We start from the raw sequence: 17,911 nt of genomic DNA on the forward strand, positions 1-17,911 counted from the left end.
ATGCATGAACTTAAGTTTCACAAGAAGCTATTAGCAAGTGTGAAATATTAGGCTGAGGTGCAGTGAGAGTGTCCTGTCTTTTTAAGGTGGAACACGTGTGTGGAGTAAAGATTTCAAAGCGACGGACGTGTTCAGACACACAGGTGAGAACTCTGGCTTCAGCTTTAACGCTGCACAGAGCCGGCGGACAGGAAGCGGATGGTTGTCCTACCAGTCCTACCATGCTCTCAGCTCCTCCGGAGGCAGGAACATAAATGACTTTGTACTCCTTCACTCGGCCATCGGCGGGCTCCCAGCGCACGTTCAGGGTGGTCATGGTGGGGTTGAACACCTGCAGGTTCTTCACTCCACCCAGAGGCTCTGCAGGAGCACAAACATTAACAAACATTTGCTGCACTTACTAGACTTTTTCCCTACATTTAAGAGGGCAATATTGCACTTTTCACTTCACTGTGTTTTGCTTAAAGCTGCATTTTGGCTACTTTGCAGATAAAGATTTTATATTCAAACATCAGATAAGCTTATAAAATATTACCATGCAATATTTTTCTGTAATTTCTTCAAGGGTTTATCTGGGAATTTCAAAACCACCAAATTTTTTGACTCTTACTGGTTCGTCCCTCGCCAGAGATGTCTCTGCTGACGCCGGTGGGATACACGGCGGCCACAGAGACGGAGTACTGAGTGTCGGGGTCCAGCTTCTGCAGGATGACACTGGTCTTCTTCCCTCCAACCTGCGTCTGTTTGCAGGAAACATGTCATTGTCAGTGTCCCGTCATTCGGTTTGAACACAAAAGATCAAATAAAAGCTCTAAAAATGCAAATACTGACAAGAAATCCTTTCTTCAGGATTTGTTGAGGTCATGCTTCACACAGTGGACACCTCATTATTAGAACATACTAGAATTTAAGGTGAAACGAGGAGAAAAAACTCTGAAAAAACTGCTAAAAGAAGCAACTTAATGTCTCTAAATCTGTGGTGACTTCTCTCTGCTGTCTCCCAAAAACTAAAGTGGAGCTCACAACAGCACAATAATCGCACAATAATCCACAGTGTGACATGTTCTGGGGACTGATCCACTGTTTCTGAAGACAATGTCAGCAAAGTATTTACATTATTCATAAGTGAATGACTTAAGCATTTCTCTGGAAGAATCCAAGTAGGCCTTTGGGAAATCCTGAGCAAACAACTCTGCAGTATATCATGAAATGGATACAACGCTATAAACACATTCATGGAGGATATAAACAGTTTGAATGGTAGCTAAGAGATAAATGACAAAGGGCATCACATCACATTTACATCAGTATTTTAGGTATTTGGCTGAATGTTGACTCTGAGGAACGTGGAGAGTCTGCTCGAGTGTCTCTTGTGTGTATCAGACTTGTGACATTTTGTTTATGGGATGATCTTTTAATCATGAGGTAACTGAGCAGCGCTTTAATAACACTGAATTCATCACAGCAGCCGCATCCTTATAGAAGTATTATTATTTTTTTAACAACATGCAATGGAATTTATCTGTTAATGCTAAATATTAAAACATGATTTTTACTGTAAACTGTGGCGACCTTTTCTTTTTCATTGCAGCAGGACGCACTTTTAAATGTGTTGGGACGTCTATTCTACCACGAACGATGTATGTTTTCTTTGGAAAATGACTATTTAAATATGTTTTACTGCTTCCTTATAGGTTAAGGTTATTTTTATGTGTCTGGCGGTATTCTGTTTTCCTCTTATTGCCAACGAATCCCATGAAAAGACCAGAAATCGTCAGTGCGTCTCTCAGTACGGTCTGATTTCCCAACCCTCTCTGTGTGTCTGCGTTTTTAAAAAGTCTCCAGAATCCCTTAAAACAGCTGCTCACTGTGGATCTTAACAAACGTTACTCAAGCTGGAGGACACGTCCTCTGCTGGGGACTATTTTCAGCGGCGGATCAATCCACACTTGGTGCTCGTAAGTTTTTGGGGCAGCAGAACAGCGTGTGTGTGTGTGTGTGTGTGTGTGTGTGTGTGTTTGTGTGTTTGTGGTCGTGAAGAAGAGTGTGACTTAATGATGAGTTAAAGCTAAAACTAGCTTCAGCCTGCAGACCTTCATACAGATTCTTCCTATTTTCATCTCACTGGGTGTCCAGACGGATTCATTCCGCTGTGACTTACAGCGTGACCACCTCAGTCTGCAGCTATCACTCATCTTGACTGTCATGTTTCTCTACATTGAACGATATAGCAGATAGCATCAGCACAGACCTGGAGCTAAAAAAAAAAAAAAAAGCGCTAGCTTTCCAAACTTTTCCTCAACATTTGCACAATTCCCAAAGTGAACATCGACTGTGTTTCTGCTTTTTCAGAGTGGCGAGGAAACCCTGAGCTCATCCTACACAAACAAACATCCTGTCTGCTTTCACATGACTGATGTTAAAAACAACAAGCCTGCAGATGACAACACGACACCAGATGCTCTCAGTCTGCTGGTATACACATCTGACGTAGCGAGGGGATCAGAGATCCATTAGACAGATCTGTAGCGCTGACATCATGATTCGACCTTGACACGTTGTTTGGGGGAACACTGTCATAACATCTCAGAGACACAATAAAATTTGCAACACACTGAGATTCCTTTCATGCAGCCCACAGTTCCCTTTCAAGTTATTTCCAGGGCTAATCACTGTGGAATCATGGAGCAGGAATGTGAGCTCGGCGGCCAAAAGCAGGACTCGTCTGACTATACAACCGAGCTGCGGGACGTTGTCATAAACCAGCCGTCAGAATGTGATGAAGGGGCTCAGAAATGTATCTCGCAGAGCGCGGTTCAGCTTTGTGTGCATCTCGAGAGGTCACCGAGGTTTTCCAACAGAAGCCAACCTGTACTGTAGCTGCAGCGCTTTTGGAAGTCCCTTCTTTATTGAATTCTTCTGTGGTCGAACATCTCGACTGTGACTCAATTTCATTTTGCGGTCCATCATTTTGGAGAAAAAATGTGGTCTGCCTTTCGTATAACGTAACAGAGTCCAGTTCTTCCAGCTCTACATCGGTGCAGTTTTGAGCTTCTGCTACTGTATTTCACCTTTTGTATTGCAGAGTGAATATTGTACATTTTATGTATCTGTTAGTCATATTTTTTCAGATTATTCATCGATCTTTAACTCTGAACACCTCGGTGTTTCAGGAAGTCACTCCTGCTCCTGCTGTCCTCAGTCAACCACCTGTTTCACCTGAACACCTTGAAGAAGTCTTTTGCAGAATGTGCAGGTGTAAACTGTGATATCACAGCTGATTTATTGTAGTCAGAGCTCAGACAGGTCGATGTTGGAAGGGTCTTTCTTGTGTGCCTTTGTTGTTGTTACACCAAAGAGTGCTTTAATTTGTTCTGTCCGACTTTTAAAACTTGTTTTTACCTATAAAGCAAACACACACTCCAAATTTCTTTGACTTCTCGACATTATGTGGAAGAAATTCAGCAAAAATCTGATGCAGAAGTAAAATTTTGTGAGTTTTAGTGGGCGGAAAAGGTTCAATTTGAAACAGGTTTCAAAACTGGAGATAGATGGTTTTCTTATGATGTAAAAACTAAACTGTAATTGTCTTAACAAAAAGGTCATGTGTGTACTTTTGCTGCAATGGAGTTTTGTTATTTAGTTTTTTTGGTACTTCAGTAAAGGACTCGTGCTCATGAACACAACAATCATCAACAGCTTCCTTCGACAGCGTTAGGCCCTGATGTACTGATCGTTTTAGACTTCCTGAAAGCAGAGGTCCAGTGAGAGAGAAACTTCCCATCATGTTAAGCAGTTCGTAATTGATTTGTTTGTCAATGTGCACTGGGACTCAAACGGCAGATTTAAAGCTCTCCATCATATTGAGACATTCAGTGATTTGTCATCGAGCGGCTGAAGCACACTGAACGTGTTCCCAGCGGTCAAAGAGCAGCACATCACCGCGCCCCAAAATCAGCAGAACAAAACCACTGAGAGCCCATATCAGGAAAATCCACCCGAAAAAGGAATTCACTCACGCTGTTTCTCTAATGGTGGACGAACAGATGACAGCCAGTGCATTCACAGTCCTGTGGTGACGGGGGAGAGGGATTTCTCTTCTGGTAAACCTCAAATAAGTCCGTGAACTAAAGCCAGTTTGGGTGTAAAAACTTAGATAAACATTTTTGAAATCTCTTCAGTCGCTCTATTGTTCGTTGTCAGTGGAGCAGCTCCAGTTTTTGCCTCTTGATAAAACGAACAGCCAAGTGTGTGTGTGTTTGTGTGTGTGTGTGTCAGGCAGTGTTTTATGTGAATTCTGCAGCTTGGTCACATTTAGCTAAGACTTGTAGCTAAGATGTACAACAAACTGTTGTGTTAAGATGAAATATTTTGCCTTTACAATGACGATTACGCAGATTTAAAACAACAACTAATGTTTCCAGCATCAGCCGACTCGGCTCCTCCCGACTGCAGACCGTTAACAAGCCATTTTTTCTGGCGCGTTTCAGTCAATTTCTTGCATTTTTCACCCTCATGAACAACAACTTTTGGTACACAATAAAAGCTCCTCGTGGTTTTTTGATTTGATTGATCTGAGCAACCGTAAACAACGCAAAACATCTGCATTTTGAGTGTGTGTTTTAGTGCTTCCTATGCAGAAAATCACTTCCCGCCCTCCATCTGCAGTTCGCACCACAACAAAAGAGCGAGGAGACGTCGTCTGCAAACAACCTATAGCTGTCATCTTGGCTAACACAGTACATGAACCAATAACTGTACTGGACTTTGGTCAGAAATGTTATCTAAATACTGTGAAATGAGCAGTGAACTCACCGAGAGAGGCTCGCCTCCAGTGGCAGGCCTGTAGGTGATCTTGTAGTTCTGGACGGGGCCGGGGGCGGCGTCCCACTTCAGCGTCAGCGCAGAGGTGGTGGCGTTGAACACCCTCAAGTTTCGAGGAGGCTCAGGGAGCACTGGGAGCACACAGATAACTCCAGTGAGACAAACAGGAGAGTGAGGACATCCTGCGTTTGATTAGCGATGATGATGATGGTGATGGTGAGGGTGATGATGGCGGTGATGCTCCCACAATCCCGTAGGTCTCAAAAGGGTCAATTTTAGGATGAAAGCAGCGAGGTTACGAGGATCAAAACAGGAGCGGCAGTTTGGTCAATGAAGCTGTTCAGAGCAGGGCTGGAGTTCAGTTCATTCACCTTCATCATGATTCTTCCTACTTATATTTAACTCTGTCAGTATTTGAGACACGCAGGCCACAAATAACAAGATTATACCAAGAAATTTTCAGGCAACTTTTAGGAAACTTGAAATTGTAGCAATGTTGGTGGCATAACTAATGTGGGTATCGTAACAAATAAATTTAGGTTGTCACTGTGACAAATTTTAGGGTTTCTACCATTTTAGGTGGAAGAGTAATTGAGCTGAATCAGGAGCTTGCTGACCTCCAACCCCACAGCAGAAACTCTGTACAACAAAGCAACAACATGCAACAACATTAATTTGATGACTGAGGTGAACGTTGATGAAGGATGACGTGATGGGTGACGTTACAGTGTGAGATGAATGAAACTGTGATGAAACAAAGGTTATAATGACAACATGGTGAGAGATGGGGGGCAAAACCAAATGTGGAATTAAAACAGTCATTCACATGGATGGAGGTCTGTGGAGGATGACATGTTACAGGTCAACTTACACGCTTTTTGCACTTGAAGCTCTGAATCTACGTTCACACCACAATCTGCTACACATCCTGCATCTACTGCGGAGCAAATCTCAAAGGCCAGCGCAAACTTTGAGGGCTAGCTATACGTGACATGTTTGTTTATGCTACATGATGATAACAGAGAATCCTAATGTTCAGTGTTCAGGTAAGACTGAGCTTTATTCATCTGGAAATCCATGTTTGGGCCCCAAAACACATAATATATGTAGTGAAAGAGTCTTGATAACTGCAGTAATTTTTAAACTTTCAATGTTATAACATACAGATAAATATATCAATAATATAGCTGCAGTAGCTAGCTAGCGAGAAGCTGTTACAAAATCATGTATATAGGCTCATGCTTAATACTGCATCACCCTGTCAGAGCAAAACGCAGACGTTGCCCAACAAGGTGTCCTGATAAAAAGAATAACAGACCAAGAGATCTTTTCCACATCAGGACACTTGTGGCGATGTTGAGACCGCCGAGTAAAACTATGTCCGAGGGTCCAGATGTACAGTTTGAACCTACAGATACGACAGGCAGCCCTGACCAACATCCACTGGCTGGAGTTGCTTGTGGTGTGAACACAGAGAAGCTCTGAGAAGCACATACATGCAGTTAAGACAGGAAAAAGTGTTCCATCAACACTGTCCTTTGTGGTCTGCACACAACCGTTCTACACAAAATCATCAACATTACAGTGAAGGGGAACCTGTCCTTCTCATATGACATACCATCCGGAGCCTTTAACACTAGAAAGAGACGTTGAGAAAACAATAACGTTATTATTTCAACGTGAGTTACATGTGTGAGTGTAAAACATGATGGCTGTTTGTCGGGAGCTGCTCGGACGACGTGGCCGCAGCGGCTTGCTTACGTGTGCGCTCGCTCCCCATCAGGTCCTCACTCTCCGACTCGTCGGGGTAGATCGCCGTGACCGTGACGGAGTACTCAGTGTCGGGGTCCAAGTTCTGCAGGACGTGGGAGGTCTCATCGCTGTTCAGGATGGCCTGGAGACGGACAACGAAGGAGGACAAGAAGAAGTGTGTCAACAGCTCTGCTGCAAGAGCAAGGAAAGCCATCACGGTGACCACAGGCAGCAGGACATCACAGACTATGTTTGGTTATATCAGCGAGTAAGAAATCCTCCAAGTGTGAGGCGGAATTGAAGTTAGCCAGCATATTTGCATTGGGATTGGAACAAGAAGCAGTTCATAGTTTTTCCAATTGTCAATGAAAACTTGTTGAGCAGTTGTAACCACGTATGGCGAGCGCTCGTCACAGCCTCGCGGCGCTTTAACAATCTTTTGCGTCTTACTCGGCGCAGCTGACGCCGCAGCATTCAAATACTTGGATGTCGAAGCGTTCACGTCAGACCTAAGAGTGAGACTGTAATTAACAAGCAGGCATGGATTTCATCCACATCCACAGTGTACGTTGGCCGGCGTTGCAAAAGTGGGCCCAAACACAACCTCGGAGGACCAAAGCATAACAAGAAGAAAACAAAGACCGCATTATTGCTTCAGATAAACTGGATGTTTTAACTTAAGTCTTGGCAAACACAGTAACTAGGTTTTGTGAGCCATGCCTGTTGAAAGGATCTGTAAAACCACAATAGCTCATTCCTGCGATTCTCTTTTTTAGTTGAGTAATAAGAAAAACCTAAATGACAGTTCAGCAAAATGACTGTTTCAGATTTAATGGTAACTGAGTGGACCCTCCTTGGAGAGCAGCACACACGTTACAGACGAAGGTAGACGTCTTGAATCTGGACTAGGTCAGAAAGTCTGAGCAGTATCAAGCAGGTCGGCTTGAAAGCTCTTAATCTGAACTCAGAGCTGTTTGAGTTCAGGCTCCAGTTTTAACCAGAGGAAATACTGTGAGGCTATGGGGGAAGACCTTCAGCATTGCCTGGATTCTGTATGGGTGAAGCGACTCAAACCAGATGTTAAGTGTCATTAATACAGCTGCAGAAGATGCATTTTTGATAACACATAGAAATATAAAGTGGACAAAAAATCAAGACACAATCTGGACACAAGTCAACGTGCCAGATGTCTCACTCTAAGCCAGTAGTAGATGTTGACTTGGAGTTTTCAAACTCTGTTCAGCGGTGTGTCTTTGTCTTTCCCCCAAATTAGAAAACATTTTAACAGGATCCACCTGTAAACAATGAACAATGATTTACATCCTTTAAAGACGTTAATTAGTTAAACATCCATCCACTGATGAGTTGACTAGTTGAGGGTTAATCATGCTCCTCTGGGTTTATGGACCATATGCAGCTGCCCCGAGCCTTGTTGGAGCTTCCCAAAAATGCTTGAATGTGCCAAAACCAACAAGTAAGAGTTTCCCAAAAATCTGATTTTATTGCCATGCTGTGATAAAACAATCAAATGTGACAAAATGCTGACTTGAGTATCGATTTAGTGACATCTAGCGGTGAGGTTGCAGTCTGTAACCAACCGACCATCCATCGCCTCACCCTCACCTACGGCGGCCGCTAGAAACACGAAAAGTGTTTGGTTTGTACTTTCTGGGCTACTATAGAAACATGGTGGTGCAATATGGTGGACTCTGTGGTAGAGGACCCGTCCCATTCTGGCTAACTTACAAACTGGTAATTGGTCTCCCCCTTTTTGGTCCACCCGATGCGGTAGAGGGCCACGTCCGGGGCTCCGTGCTCCCAGGTGGCTCTGAACGAGGTCATGGTCACCTCAGAGAACTGCAGGTTCTTGGGGGCAGGAACAACATCTGTTCACACAGACAGAAACAAGAGGGAGGAAGGATGTGTTGGTGATTACAGGGAGGTCTGAGAGGTGAGGCAACATCACGCGAAGACTATTTGCTGTAGCTACGAGTGTGTAGCTGACTGCACTTTGTGTGTGTGTGCTGATACGGTTTGTCAGTGTTGTGTTTGGATTTGTGTTTGTGCTTGTGTACAAGTTCATTTACATGTGTTAATGTGTGCATGTGAGGGTGTATGTGTGCTCTTGTACTGCTACCTTTAGGAGGACCAGATTTTAGACCATGGCAGTGAGCACATTTTGGAAATGTGAGGACATTATTTGGCCCTCACTTCTTCAAATGGTTGTTTTAGGGTACAGGTTTGATCCATCCACTTCATTCGTTCAGACATTGTGTTGATGTCAGCCAGTTTCTTCTTCAGATGGGAGCCATTCTGTTTTATTTTGTCCCAACCAGTCAGTACCAAGTCATATATCTGTCCCGCCAATGTCTGCTTTTCTTTTTTTTTCTAAACACAGAAGCTTTGGAAGCTGTTTCAAGGAGCAATTAACTGAAGAAAAATGTTAAATTAAATGGTTATTATTTCTATCATTTGACTCATGGATGTAGCTGGTTCGCTAACTGTGCATAGACAGCCCTGATTCCTGACAAGCTGGGATGCTGTGTGACACATAAATAAAACAGAATGTGATCATTTGCTTATCTTTTTTTCCATATGCTCAACTGAAAACGGCACAAAGGAAATGTATTTAATGTTTTCCTCATCAGCTTCATTGATTTTTGTAAATATCTGCTTATTGTGAATCTGATGCAGCAACACGTTTCACAGACTGTGAAAGATGTGGAACGCTCCAAAAACACCTGTTTGGAACATTCCACAGGTAAACAGGTTGATTGGTAACAGGTGAGAGGATCATGATTGGGGATGAAAGGGGCATCCTGGAAAGGCTCAGTCATTCACGAGCGAGGATGGAGGGAGGTTCACCACTTTGTGAACACATGATTGTACAAAGGAGATTACTGCATGAGCTCAGGAACACTTTGTAAACACAGTTTGATTGGAAATGATTGAATTTTGCTTTCATTTACGTTTTATACAGCGTCTCAACTTTTCCGGACTCAGGGTTGTTGGAAGATAATGTCCTGCCTACAGAGCTGTGATTGGCTGATTGTTTCTCCAGCCAGGAGCTGCCAGTAAGCATAACACCAGAAGTATTTGAATCACTGAACAAATCTGAGATGTGGGCATTCAGTCAGAGGTCTAGAGCCAGGTTTGGTTAGTGTCAGGAACCACAGAATCCACGATGTCCATGGGAGGTCCTCACAAGTATAGAACTCTGTGTGTGTGTGTGTGTGTGTGTGTGTGTGTGTGTGTGTGTGTGTGTACTGAAAACACATTTTTCCACAGTTCCTCTGGGATTAATGATAAACAGAGCCAATGCAGTAAATGATCACACACACAGATTTAATGGTGCACAGAGTCCAGCGAGTCCAGCCCCTCTGGAGGCTGGTTTTAGTCCAGGAGGGGAAGTGAAGAGAAAAGTGAAGCTAACACAGAACTCATCGCCATCGCAGACATTGTTCACATCTCTGAACCATATGTACTGTTCAGGCACTGAGAGGGTTTGTCAGATTGGTCGTGTCTGATGTCGTTAAAGGGTCAGTTTACAGCATTTCCTCACTGGCGGTATTGAGCCATACAGGTACTTCTTTGTCCAGGTTTTGCTATAGAAACTTAAACTTCTGCTGCCACTTCAATGCAGTGGAGATCAAGTAGACTTAAGAATCCACTGAGCTCACTGTATCCAAAAAAAAAAAAAAAAAAAAAGTGAAAATATGTTTTTGAGTGTTTTAGATGAACTGAGCACTTGAGTGATTTAAATCAAATGTCTACATCTAGAGTTGGACCACTTCCTTTCATCTACTTGTCATGAGGATGGAATAATAGGAAATAAGATTCAGACACAGAGATGTGTAGGAGAACATCTCTGAGGTGTAAGAGGAAGTTGCATAACATTAAAGGGCGAACAAAAGACAAACGTGAAAAGCAGATGCAGACCTGTGATAGCGTTTCCAAGCATCGGTGTTCCAGGTCCCTCGTCATAGACCGGGGTCACAGCCACGTCGTACTCAGTCTGGGAGATGAGGCTGGACAGGTCCAGGGTGGTGATGTCGCCGTTGACTTCAACCTGCCGGTGACAAATTTAATCATCAGCAACAAGACAAAAAACACTCACTGAGGCTGCACAATCCTCTAATTTCTGCCAAAGGTTAAAATCCATACAAGTAATAATTACTCATAATTTCTCAGATTCATGACCACCAAGCTCATTTTAAATGCACCATGTCTTAATAGTGCCACATATCGATGAAATGCCATCAGATTTTACAGGATCACACAAAGCTTAAACATAAATTTGGCTGCTCTTGCACAAATGTTTCTCCAATAGGTCACACTTCAAAGAATCAGGCGTCCAGTCATTTCTAGAAAGAGCACAGTATAACGGGACACCTCAGATGCAGGTGTTTGTCTGCTGTTTCTAACGTGTTTGATATTTGCATGAATCTAAAAATGACTCCGTGAAATTTCCCTTCATGGATATGATGCAACTTGATTTTAACATTGGTCAGGATTTTCAAACTCTGAGCTAAACTTTTTGAAATGTACTTCTTCTTGGATGAGGATTCCTTCACGCGTTAAGAAGTTTTCCATTTCAGGGGGGAGCTAAGTGAAGTAAGAAGCAGCAGAGACTAAAGAAAGTCAGCATTCAGGGGGCACTAATCCACCGTGTGCGCTTCTTCTATAGACACAAGAAGCCCTCAGCTTTAATCCTTAAGAGGAGCTGAGCTGGTGCGGATCATCCATCAAAACTTTCTGGAAACGTCTCGCAGGTGTCCACCGACGGCACCTTCAGCTGCCGATTCAACACAGACTGTTTGTCCTCCGTTGACATCCAAGTGAGAAATTATGAGGACGAAGTTGGGCTGGGATGATCCAGTCAGGCTGGGCTGATGGCCTGAGCCAGCACTCCTCTGCCAGCAGACTGCTTTTCTCATAAAGATCAGCCAGCAAAGTGGAGCCGCTGCTCTGTTCAGAGTTCAGCTCTAGCTCTTGACTTGGTCCTGACTTCCTCACTTTCACCAAAATATCAAATCTCTGCGCTGACTAAAACTTCTGAACCGTTATGAAGCTCTTGGTGAGGTTTTATTATCTAAAGCCACCTCTGAATGACCTTACAAACAATACGAACAGGAACAACTGACACCTGCCAACAGAAAAGGTCACAGCTGTAGACTCCTGCTATACACATGAAACTCATTTAGACCAATTAAACAGTACGAGCGAGCCCAACTCTTCCTCGCTTCCATCGTAAGGAGGGTGGGCTGGTGAGACACTCACTCACGCTAATAGGAAAACCAGGTTTATGTGCATACCCTCAAGTTCTCTTTCATAGCATTCGTTTGGTGTCTCACTTTGGGAAAATACTAATTCCTGGGTTTCCAGACACGCCCGTAAAGAAGACAACTGTCCCCCGTTGTACTTAACAAGGATGGAGGTCTGTTCTGAGAAGAGCCCCCACTGTCAACTGAATGTGCCAGAGTCAATGCCGTGACATCCACCCCATAAAATCTAGCAAACATGTGAGGAGAGGCCCAGCATGCCGCTGCACACATATCCTGAAAAGAAGCTCCCTTAAAGAGCGCTGGCAAGGTCACTAGACCCCTGGTGTAATGTGCGAGCAAGCCAGCGGGAGGTTGGAGGTCCTTTTGAGTGTGAGCCAGAGCAATTGTATCTGCTGTGCAGAGATGGACAGCCTGCACGTATGGCTGCCATTGAGCCTTCCTTGGCAGGCAAAGACATGAAGAAGAGGGTGATGGAGGGTCACTACCAGTAGCTCTATGTTTGGTATCTGGTGGACGCCCTGGGCATCCATCCCCAATCACACATGGAGCTTCCCATGATGGGATGTTGTATGGCCTTTCCTTCATCGTCACCGCTGTCTTGTCGAGTAGCTCCGGGAGGACAGGAACCTTCTTCCCTGTTGTTTCTGCTTTCGGCAGCCTCTTGCCATCAAACTGAAATTTTACAACATCCGCTTTGGACAGCAGGCCACGGGATGCTGAGCCTGGCAGCTGCACACTTGCACATGTCCTGCATGTCAAGATCCAGGGCAGATGACGGCGAAGACTGGTAACATTCCTCAGCAGCCAGGGGCTTGTAGCTCCGCGAGTGTCAGCAAGGGAGACGGATTTCTCTTCATCGTCTGACAACAGGAGCTTGGGCTTTTCCCAACTTCACTGGGCTTGTTAGCTGTAGCCATGGTCAGCTAGTGGGCTACAGACGCCAGCAGGCCTGTGCGTTCAATAGCTTGTGCAGCTACTAGCTCAGAATCGGGGGGGGCTAGCATAGATAAAAGATGCTAATTTTCTTTTTCTGGTATTGCATTCCTACCTGCTGGTATTGCTTACGTTACCTTTATTAGATAAAGTATTGCTTCTTTTGCTCCAGAAAATATTGCCGCTTTCCTGGTGAAAAAAACTAGCTGTAGAAGAGGATTGCTATTGCTATCATTATAGAATTGTTCTTTGTGGGGAGTTGGGCAAAGCTAAACTGACAGGTAAAATATGTAATTAACCACTGATATGATCAATATTTCATTTCTAACATCTGTGGTTCGCTCACAACTCTTCTTCAGTCCAAAAGTTACACTACGTGACCACTTGTCAGACTGTTTTTCAACCTTTAATCAAGGGGATTTGGTGCATTTCCAGTCTATGGGAGCCACTACCCATGCAGTGATTTTAAGTCATCATGTTATACAGCACAAAAGGTGAAAAACAAAAGCTCAGTTTTACCTCTTTCAGGTCTCCTTCCTCCGGTTTGTATGTGATGATGTACTTGCGGACGGGTCCAGGAGCAGCGTCCCAGATGAGCCTCATGGTGCTGTGAGTAACATCAGTGATTCTCAGGACTCCAGCAGGAGGCCTGGGCACTGAGGGAGGACAGGGAATGAACATCCATTAAAACTTTAACCCTCTTGACTGAAGCATAAAAGCATTTACCAGCCCAGCATCACTATCAATATTATTGTGAAGACATAAAAAGATGCTGACAGACGCGGTGAGGCCAAAACTCACTGAAGAGCTGAAAAACAGACAGCAGCTCAGTTTTTAAGTGCTGCCGCTTTGGATTTTCAGTTTTTTCAGTGCATCTGTTTTCTATCTATAAGTTCTCAATCCAAAATATAAACTCCAACATGTGGGAGACATGAAAAAAAATAAAAAAAAGACTGCTGACATGAAAATAAAATCCAACTAAACTCTGGTCAAGTTCTTACCTTTACTAAAAACCCTCTAATCAAAAACAAAAGTTCTATCCTAAAGGATGAAAGCTGTGGGTTCTTGTAAACATAATGCAGCGAACATAGCGTGAAACCTTTCCAAATATAAACACACATGTGAAATTATGTGCTCAAAAACACTTCTTGATAATCACTTGCTTGACAGACAGGTCCCTGAGGCAAACGTCCTCTGAAGACAGAATTAATGAGACACACATGATCACTGTATGCGTGACAGTTGAGGGGTTTAATACTTGGAAGCTTTAAAGCCAATGTTGAGTCTATATTTAAGAAAGTAATGCAAAGCCGCTGTATCCTGAGGAAACTGAGCTCTTACAATGACGGCATGTTTTAGAACCGGTTGATTGAGTCGTTTATCGGGTTTATGTGGGGGTCACGAACATGAACAAACTGTCAGTTCCTTCAGGTGGGACCATGGAGCCCTCAAGCCTGCAGGAATCTGGACGCAAGGTCTTCCTCCATATACCTGAACTGAACTCTTAAATCCTGACTGTGTTAGCCTCATAGTCAGAGTGAACTGGAATTTCATTTCACTTCATTCATTCAGCTTGAAATCCTATCTAGCTAGCTAGGTAGGAAGATGCACCCTCTTCTTAATCCTGCTTTCAAAGCACTGTTTAGTCGAGTTGCGGCTGGCATTCAGAGGTCTGGAACCAGGCTAAAGGACAAATAACTGCGCTATGGCATTCATATGCAAGTGTGCTTTTGATCTGGGACTGTTGTCCTGTTACTCATTAGTTTGATTGAAGACATACATTAATGCTGCAGTCACCAGACCTAAATCCAACAGATCCATGCATTGCGCAATGTGTTAAAACACCAAATGAGGGAATATGTTTGAAAGAATGGCACTCATCTCTCCTGTAGAGTTCAGGCACTTGGAGCATCTATGACAACAACCACGGAAGCTGGTCTAAAGGTGACATTTTTACTGGTTCTTCCTTTAATTTATCGCTTATCTGGACAGTGAAGCGAGGATTATGCTGCAGCAGTGGAGTTTCTATGGACGTTTTGACCATGAACTTTTGTCTGCCACCATGCAAACTAGTTACCCCCACTTCAAACTGAACTTCAGACCTTACTTGCCAAGTAAAACTGAGGTTCGTTGCCTCGTTAGTTGAGACTGTTGCTGTCTCAAGAGGAACTCTGCCTCTACCAAATGTCTGTAGAGCTAAACATCATGTAATGTCCAGTACAGAATCAGTTGAGCGTTACATACAGGTGACCCCTGTCCCCTCCAGAGGGTCGCTGGCAGCTTCTCCGTGCAGGGCAAAAAGTGAGATGGTGTATGCAGTGTTGGGTATCAGCTGCACCAGCTGGACGTCAGTCACATCTCCTCCAACGCGTACCTACAGGAGGAGAGGGGGGGTGAGGGGTAGATGGGGAAAGAGGAATGCAGGTGGGGGTCGGACAGCAGAGGAGACTTGTAAGAAGCTGTTTTGTTGTTGTTGTTGTTGTTGTACTTTTAACTGAACACCTGGTGAACAGGCCTGACTCTCACCCTCACTGACCTCCAAACACATTCTGGTCTTATAACAAACTGCACGAAAACTGCTGATGTGACGATTATGACTTAAAGTGCTTCCACACAAACTGACAATGACACAATAATGCTAAATATGTAACGTTGCTCCCAGCTCCATGCCTCTGTCTCTGCACGTTTTGGCCAAATGGTGGTCTTGGGATGTTTTTCCTAGTTTGGCCACTTAATTCCAGTGAAGGCAAAGCAGTTTGTCCCTTCTCTGCTTCAACATGACAATGCACCAGTGCGCAAAGCCAGAAAAACTCCGTAAGGGAACCGCTTTCCTCAATTTGGTTTCTAAAAACTTGACTGGCCAGCAAAGAGCTCTGACCTCAATCCCGTCCAGCACCTTTAGGCTGAGCTGGAACCCTGACGGTGAGCCAGACCTGATCACTCAACACCAGGTCACTAATGCTCTTGTGGCTGAATTGGAGCAAATCTCTGCAGCAAGGTTCCAAATCTGGTGGAAAGCCTAAAACCATAAGAATGTTGGCTGTTACAGCAGCAGATTAACACCCAGGATTTCAGGCATTTTTTGGGTGTCCATATACTTTTGGCCATGTAGTGTGTAATTTACATGGTTGGCTACTATTTTCCAAGTATAGCATAACTCATGATGGTTTCATATTACTTATTACTTACTCATATTACTATTAATACTTTCCAGGCACACATAAAATGAGCAAAAATACACGACAAAACAGGGCTGAACAATGTGGCAAAAAAAATATATATTGTGATTATTTGACAGAAAACATATGAAAATGACAATGCCAGAGCATCTCTGTAGCACCACAGTGCTTCATTTCTAATGATATGTAGTGACACGTGTCAAACTTTAATAAAAACATTGCAGCTCATGCAGTTTGGACACTGCTCTTGGCCATATGGTGATTTAACATCTTGATCAATTGTTCAGCCCGACTGTAAAATCATTTGAATCAGCCTTTCATGTCAAATGATTCATGTTTATGTTTAATTCAATGCTGTACTTCATTCTGAGGCCCTGATTCACACTTGCATATTTTCCAGTAAAGACCATCTTGCTGTACATTAAATCAGCCCTTACATTTTCCTTTGCTGTATAGCTGCAAATGAAAGTTAACACCGCAGAGGCATTCAGTTCCACCCGCATAGCATCTGTTCTGTTTATATCATTCAGATGACTTCACGCCGTGAGCTAATCCTTCCCATTACCCAGCGTGTCTGTGGGCTCTGCTTTTTGCAGGCCTGGCCTGAACCGCGCTGTTACAGTCCACTTCCCGTTCTGCAAAGCACTCATCGTGTCGCCATCTGGAAGCTGTAAGGCGGTGCGAGCAGAAGCCCACTCTTATAAAATCAATGTGGAAATGCTGAACACACAAATTAAGAAGTCTGTGAGTTTGTGTGTGTTCACGTGTGTCTTTCTCATGTTTGAAAGTGTTGCTGTGCTCGGTGTTGTAGTGTTGCTCACATTGTGGGGACGTCTGTTCACTCAGTCGCGTTATGGGGACTTACTAACATTTGGGGACACAATGCTGCAGCCTTTTCACCTCGGCTACAAGTATTCCAACCTCGGCTAACAGGGCATGAGGCTAACATGGTAACATTAGTAGAGCTAATACAATGCAGAAAAGGCCTATCATCAGCTAGAAAGGCCAAGCAGTTAGCAGACCACCTCCTTTCTACCATGTGGTACAAAGGACTTATTGGTGTCAGTCAAAAAACTTCAAACTATTTCCCAGTTGAAAACACATCTTCACAAGTTGTATTTGAAGGCAGCATTACTTTACCTCCTTCTCCACCTGGGGCTCAGTGGCATTGATGGATTTGTACAGAAGCATGTAGCCTGTGGCGCCGTCCGCCTCCTCCCACCTCACCCTCATGGTGCTTGAGGTCTCATCATAAACATTCATGTTCTTCGCAGATGACAGAGGCACTGAGAGGACAAAAAATGGCAGGAACATACAGTTTAATATCTTTTAGTAGATTAACATGACACCAAGTATGACACCAAGAGTGTCAATCCTCCAAATGTGCTGTTTTAATAATATTGATTCAAAGCTTTAATTTGATTTAGCTGAAGAGGACTAAGAGCGAAAACTGTAGATTCTTTGGAGCAAATGACTGACTGAGTGGCTCGGGAATGATCTTTTTTGATATTCAATATTTGGGGGAAGTTTTGGCACAGAAAAAGGATAATGACACAAACAGGTGAGCAACATGAGGTCATATTTTAGAAAATCCCAGGGTGCTCCAAAGAGATCATAAAGTTTAGTACTTTTGACTTTTTCGCTGAATATTTGGTGTCACATGTCTGGTAAGAGCTTCTGGATTTTTAAAGAATATTTCCTGTGGAGTTCTGCCTTTACTTGACAGTACACACTGTAGTTTTGCATGCACTTGAATAACCTGATTGTACTTTCCTGCTTTCTGCAATAAACTGATTGCTTTAGCATAATGTAAATAAGAAAAATGTTTTCCCCGATGGGATTAAAGGATATGGCTAATACTTATTTTAGCTCAACTGACCCCATGAAAAGACTCGAGTACTGTGTGTGTATCTAAAGCCTGATTTATTCCTCTGTGTC

At 43.6% G+C, this 17,911-nt stretch overlaps 1 protein-coding gene across 2 annotated transcripts in view; it reads right to left on the reverse strand.

Moving 5' to 3' along the window:
* The window catches only part of col12a1b (collagen, type XII, alpha 1b), a 119,506-nt gene that overhangs the window by 58,135 nt on the left and 43,460 nt on the right, over positions 1-17,911 (reverse strand). For both annotated transcript variants that reach the window (XM_076756291.1, XM_076756292.1), the window contains 10 exons: positions 17,114-17,259; positions 15,039-15,168; positions 13,314-13,450; positions 10,516-10,645; positions 8,323-8,462; positions 6,586-6,718; positions 6,443-6,460; positions 4,816-4,955; positions 611-740; positions 221-360 (listed from right to left, as the gene is read on the reverse strand). In XM_076756291.1, the coding sequence (XP_076612406.1) occupies positions 221-360; positions 611-740; positions 4,816-4,955; positions 6,443-6,460; positions 6,586-6,718; positions 8,323-8,462; positions 10,516-10,645; positions 13,314-13,450; positions 15,039-15,168; positions 17,114-17,259 (1,244 nt within the window). The remainder of the gene's footprint in view (positions 1-220; positions 361-610; positions 741-4,815; positions 4,956-6,442; positions 6,461-6,585; positions 6,719-8,322; positions 8,463-10,515; positions 10,646-13,313; positions 13,451-15,038; positions 15,169-17,113; positions 17,260-17,911) is intronic.

Source organism: Chaetodon auriga, chromosome 18 (genome assembly GCF_051107435.1).
Source record: "Chaetodon auriga isolate fChaAug3 chromosome 18, fChaAug3.hap1, whole genome shotgun sequence".
NCBI classification, from domain to species: domain Eukaryota; kingdom Metazoa; phylum Chordata; class Actinopteri; order Chaetodontiformes; family Chaetodontidae; genus Chaetodon; species Chaetodon auriga.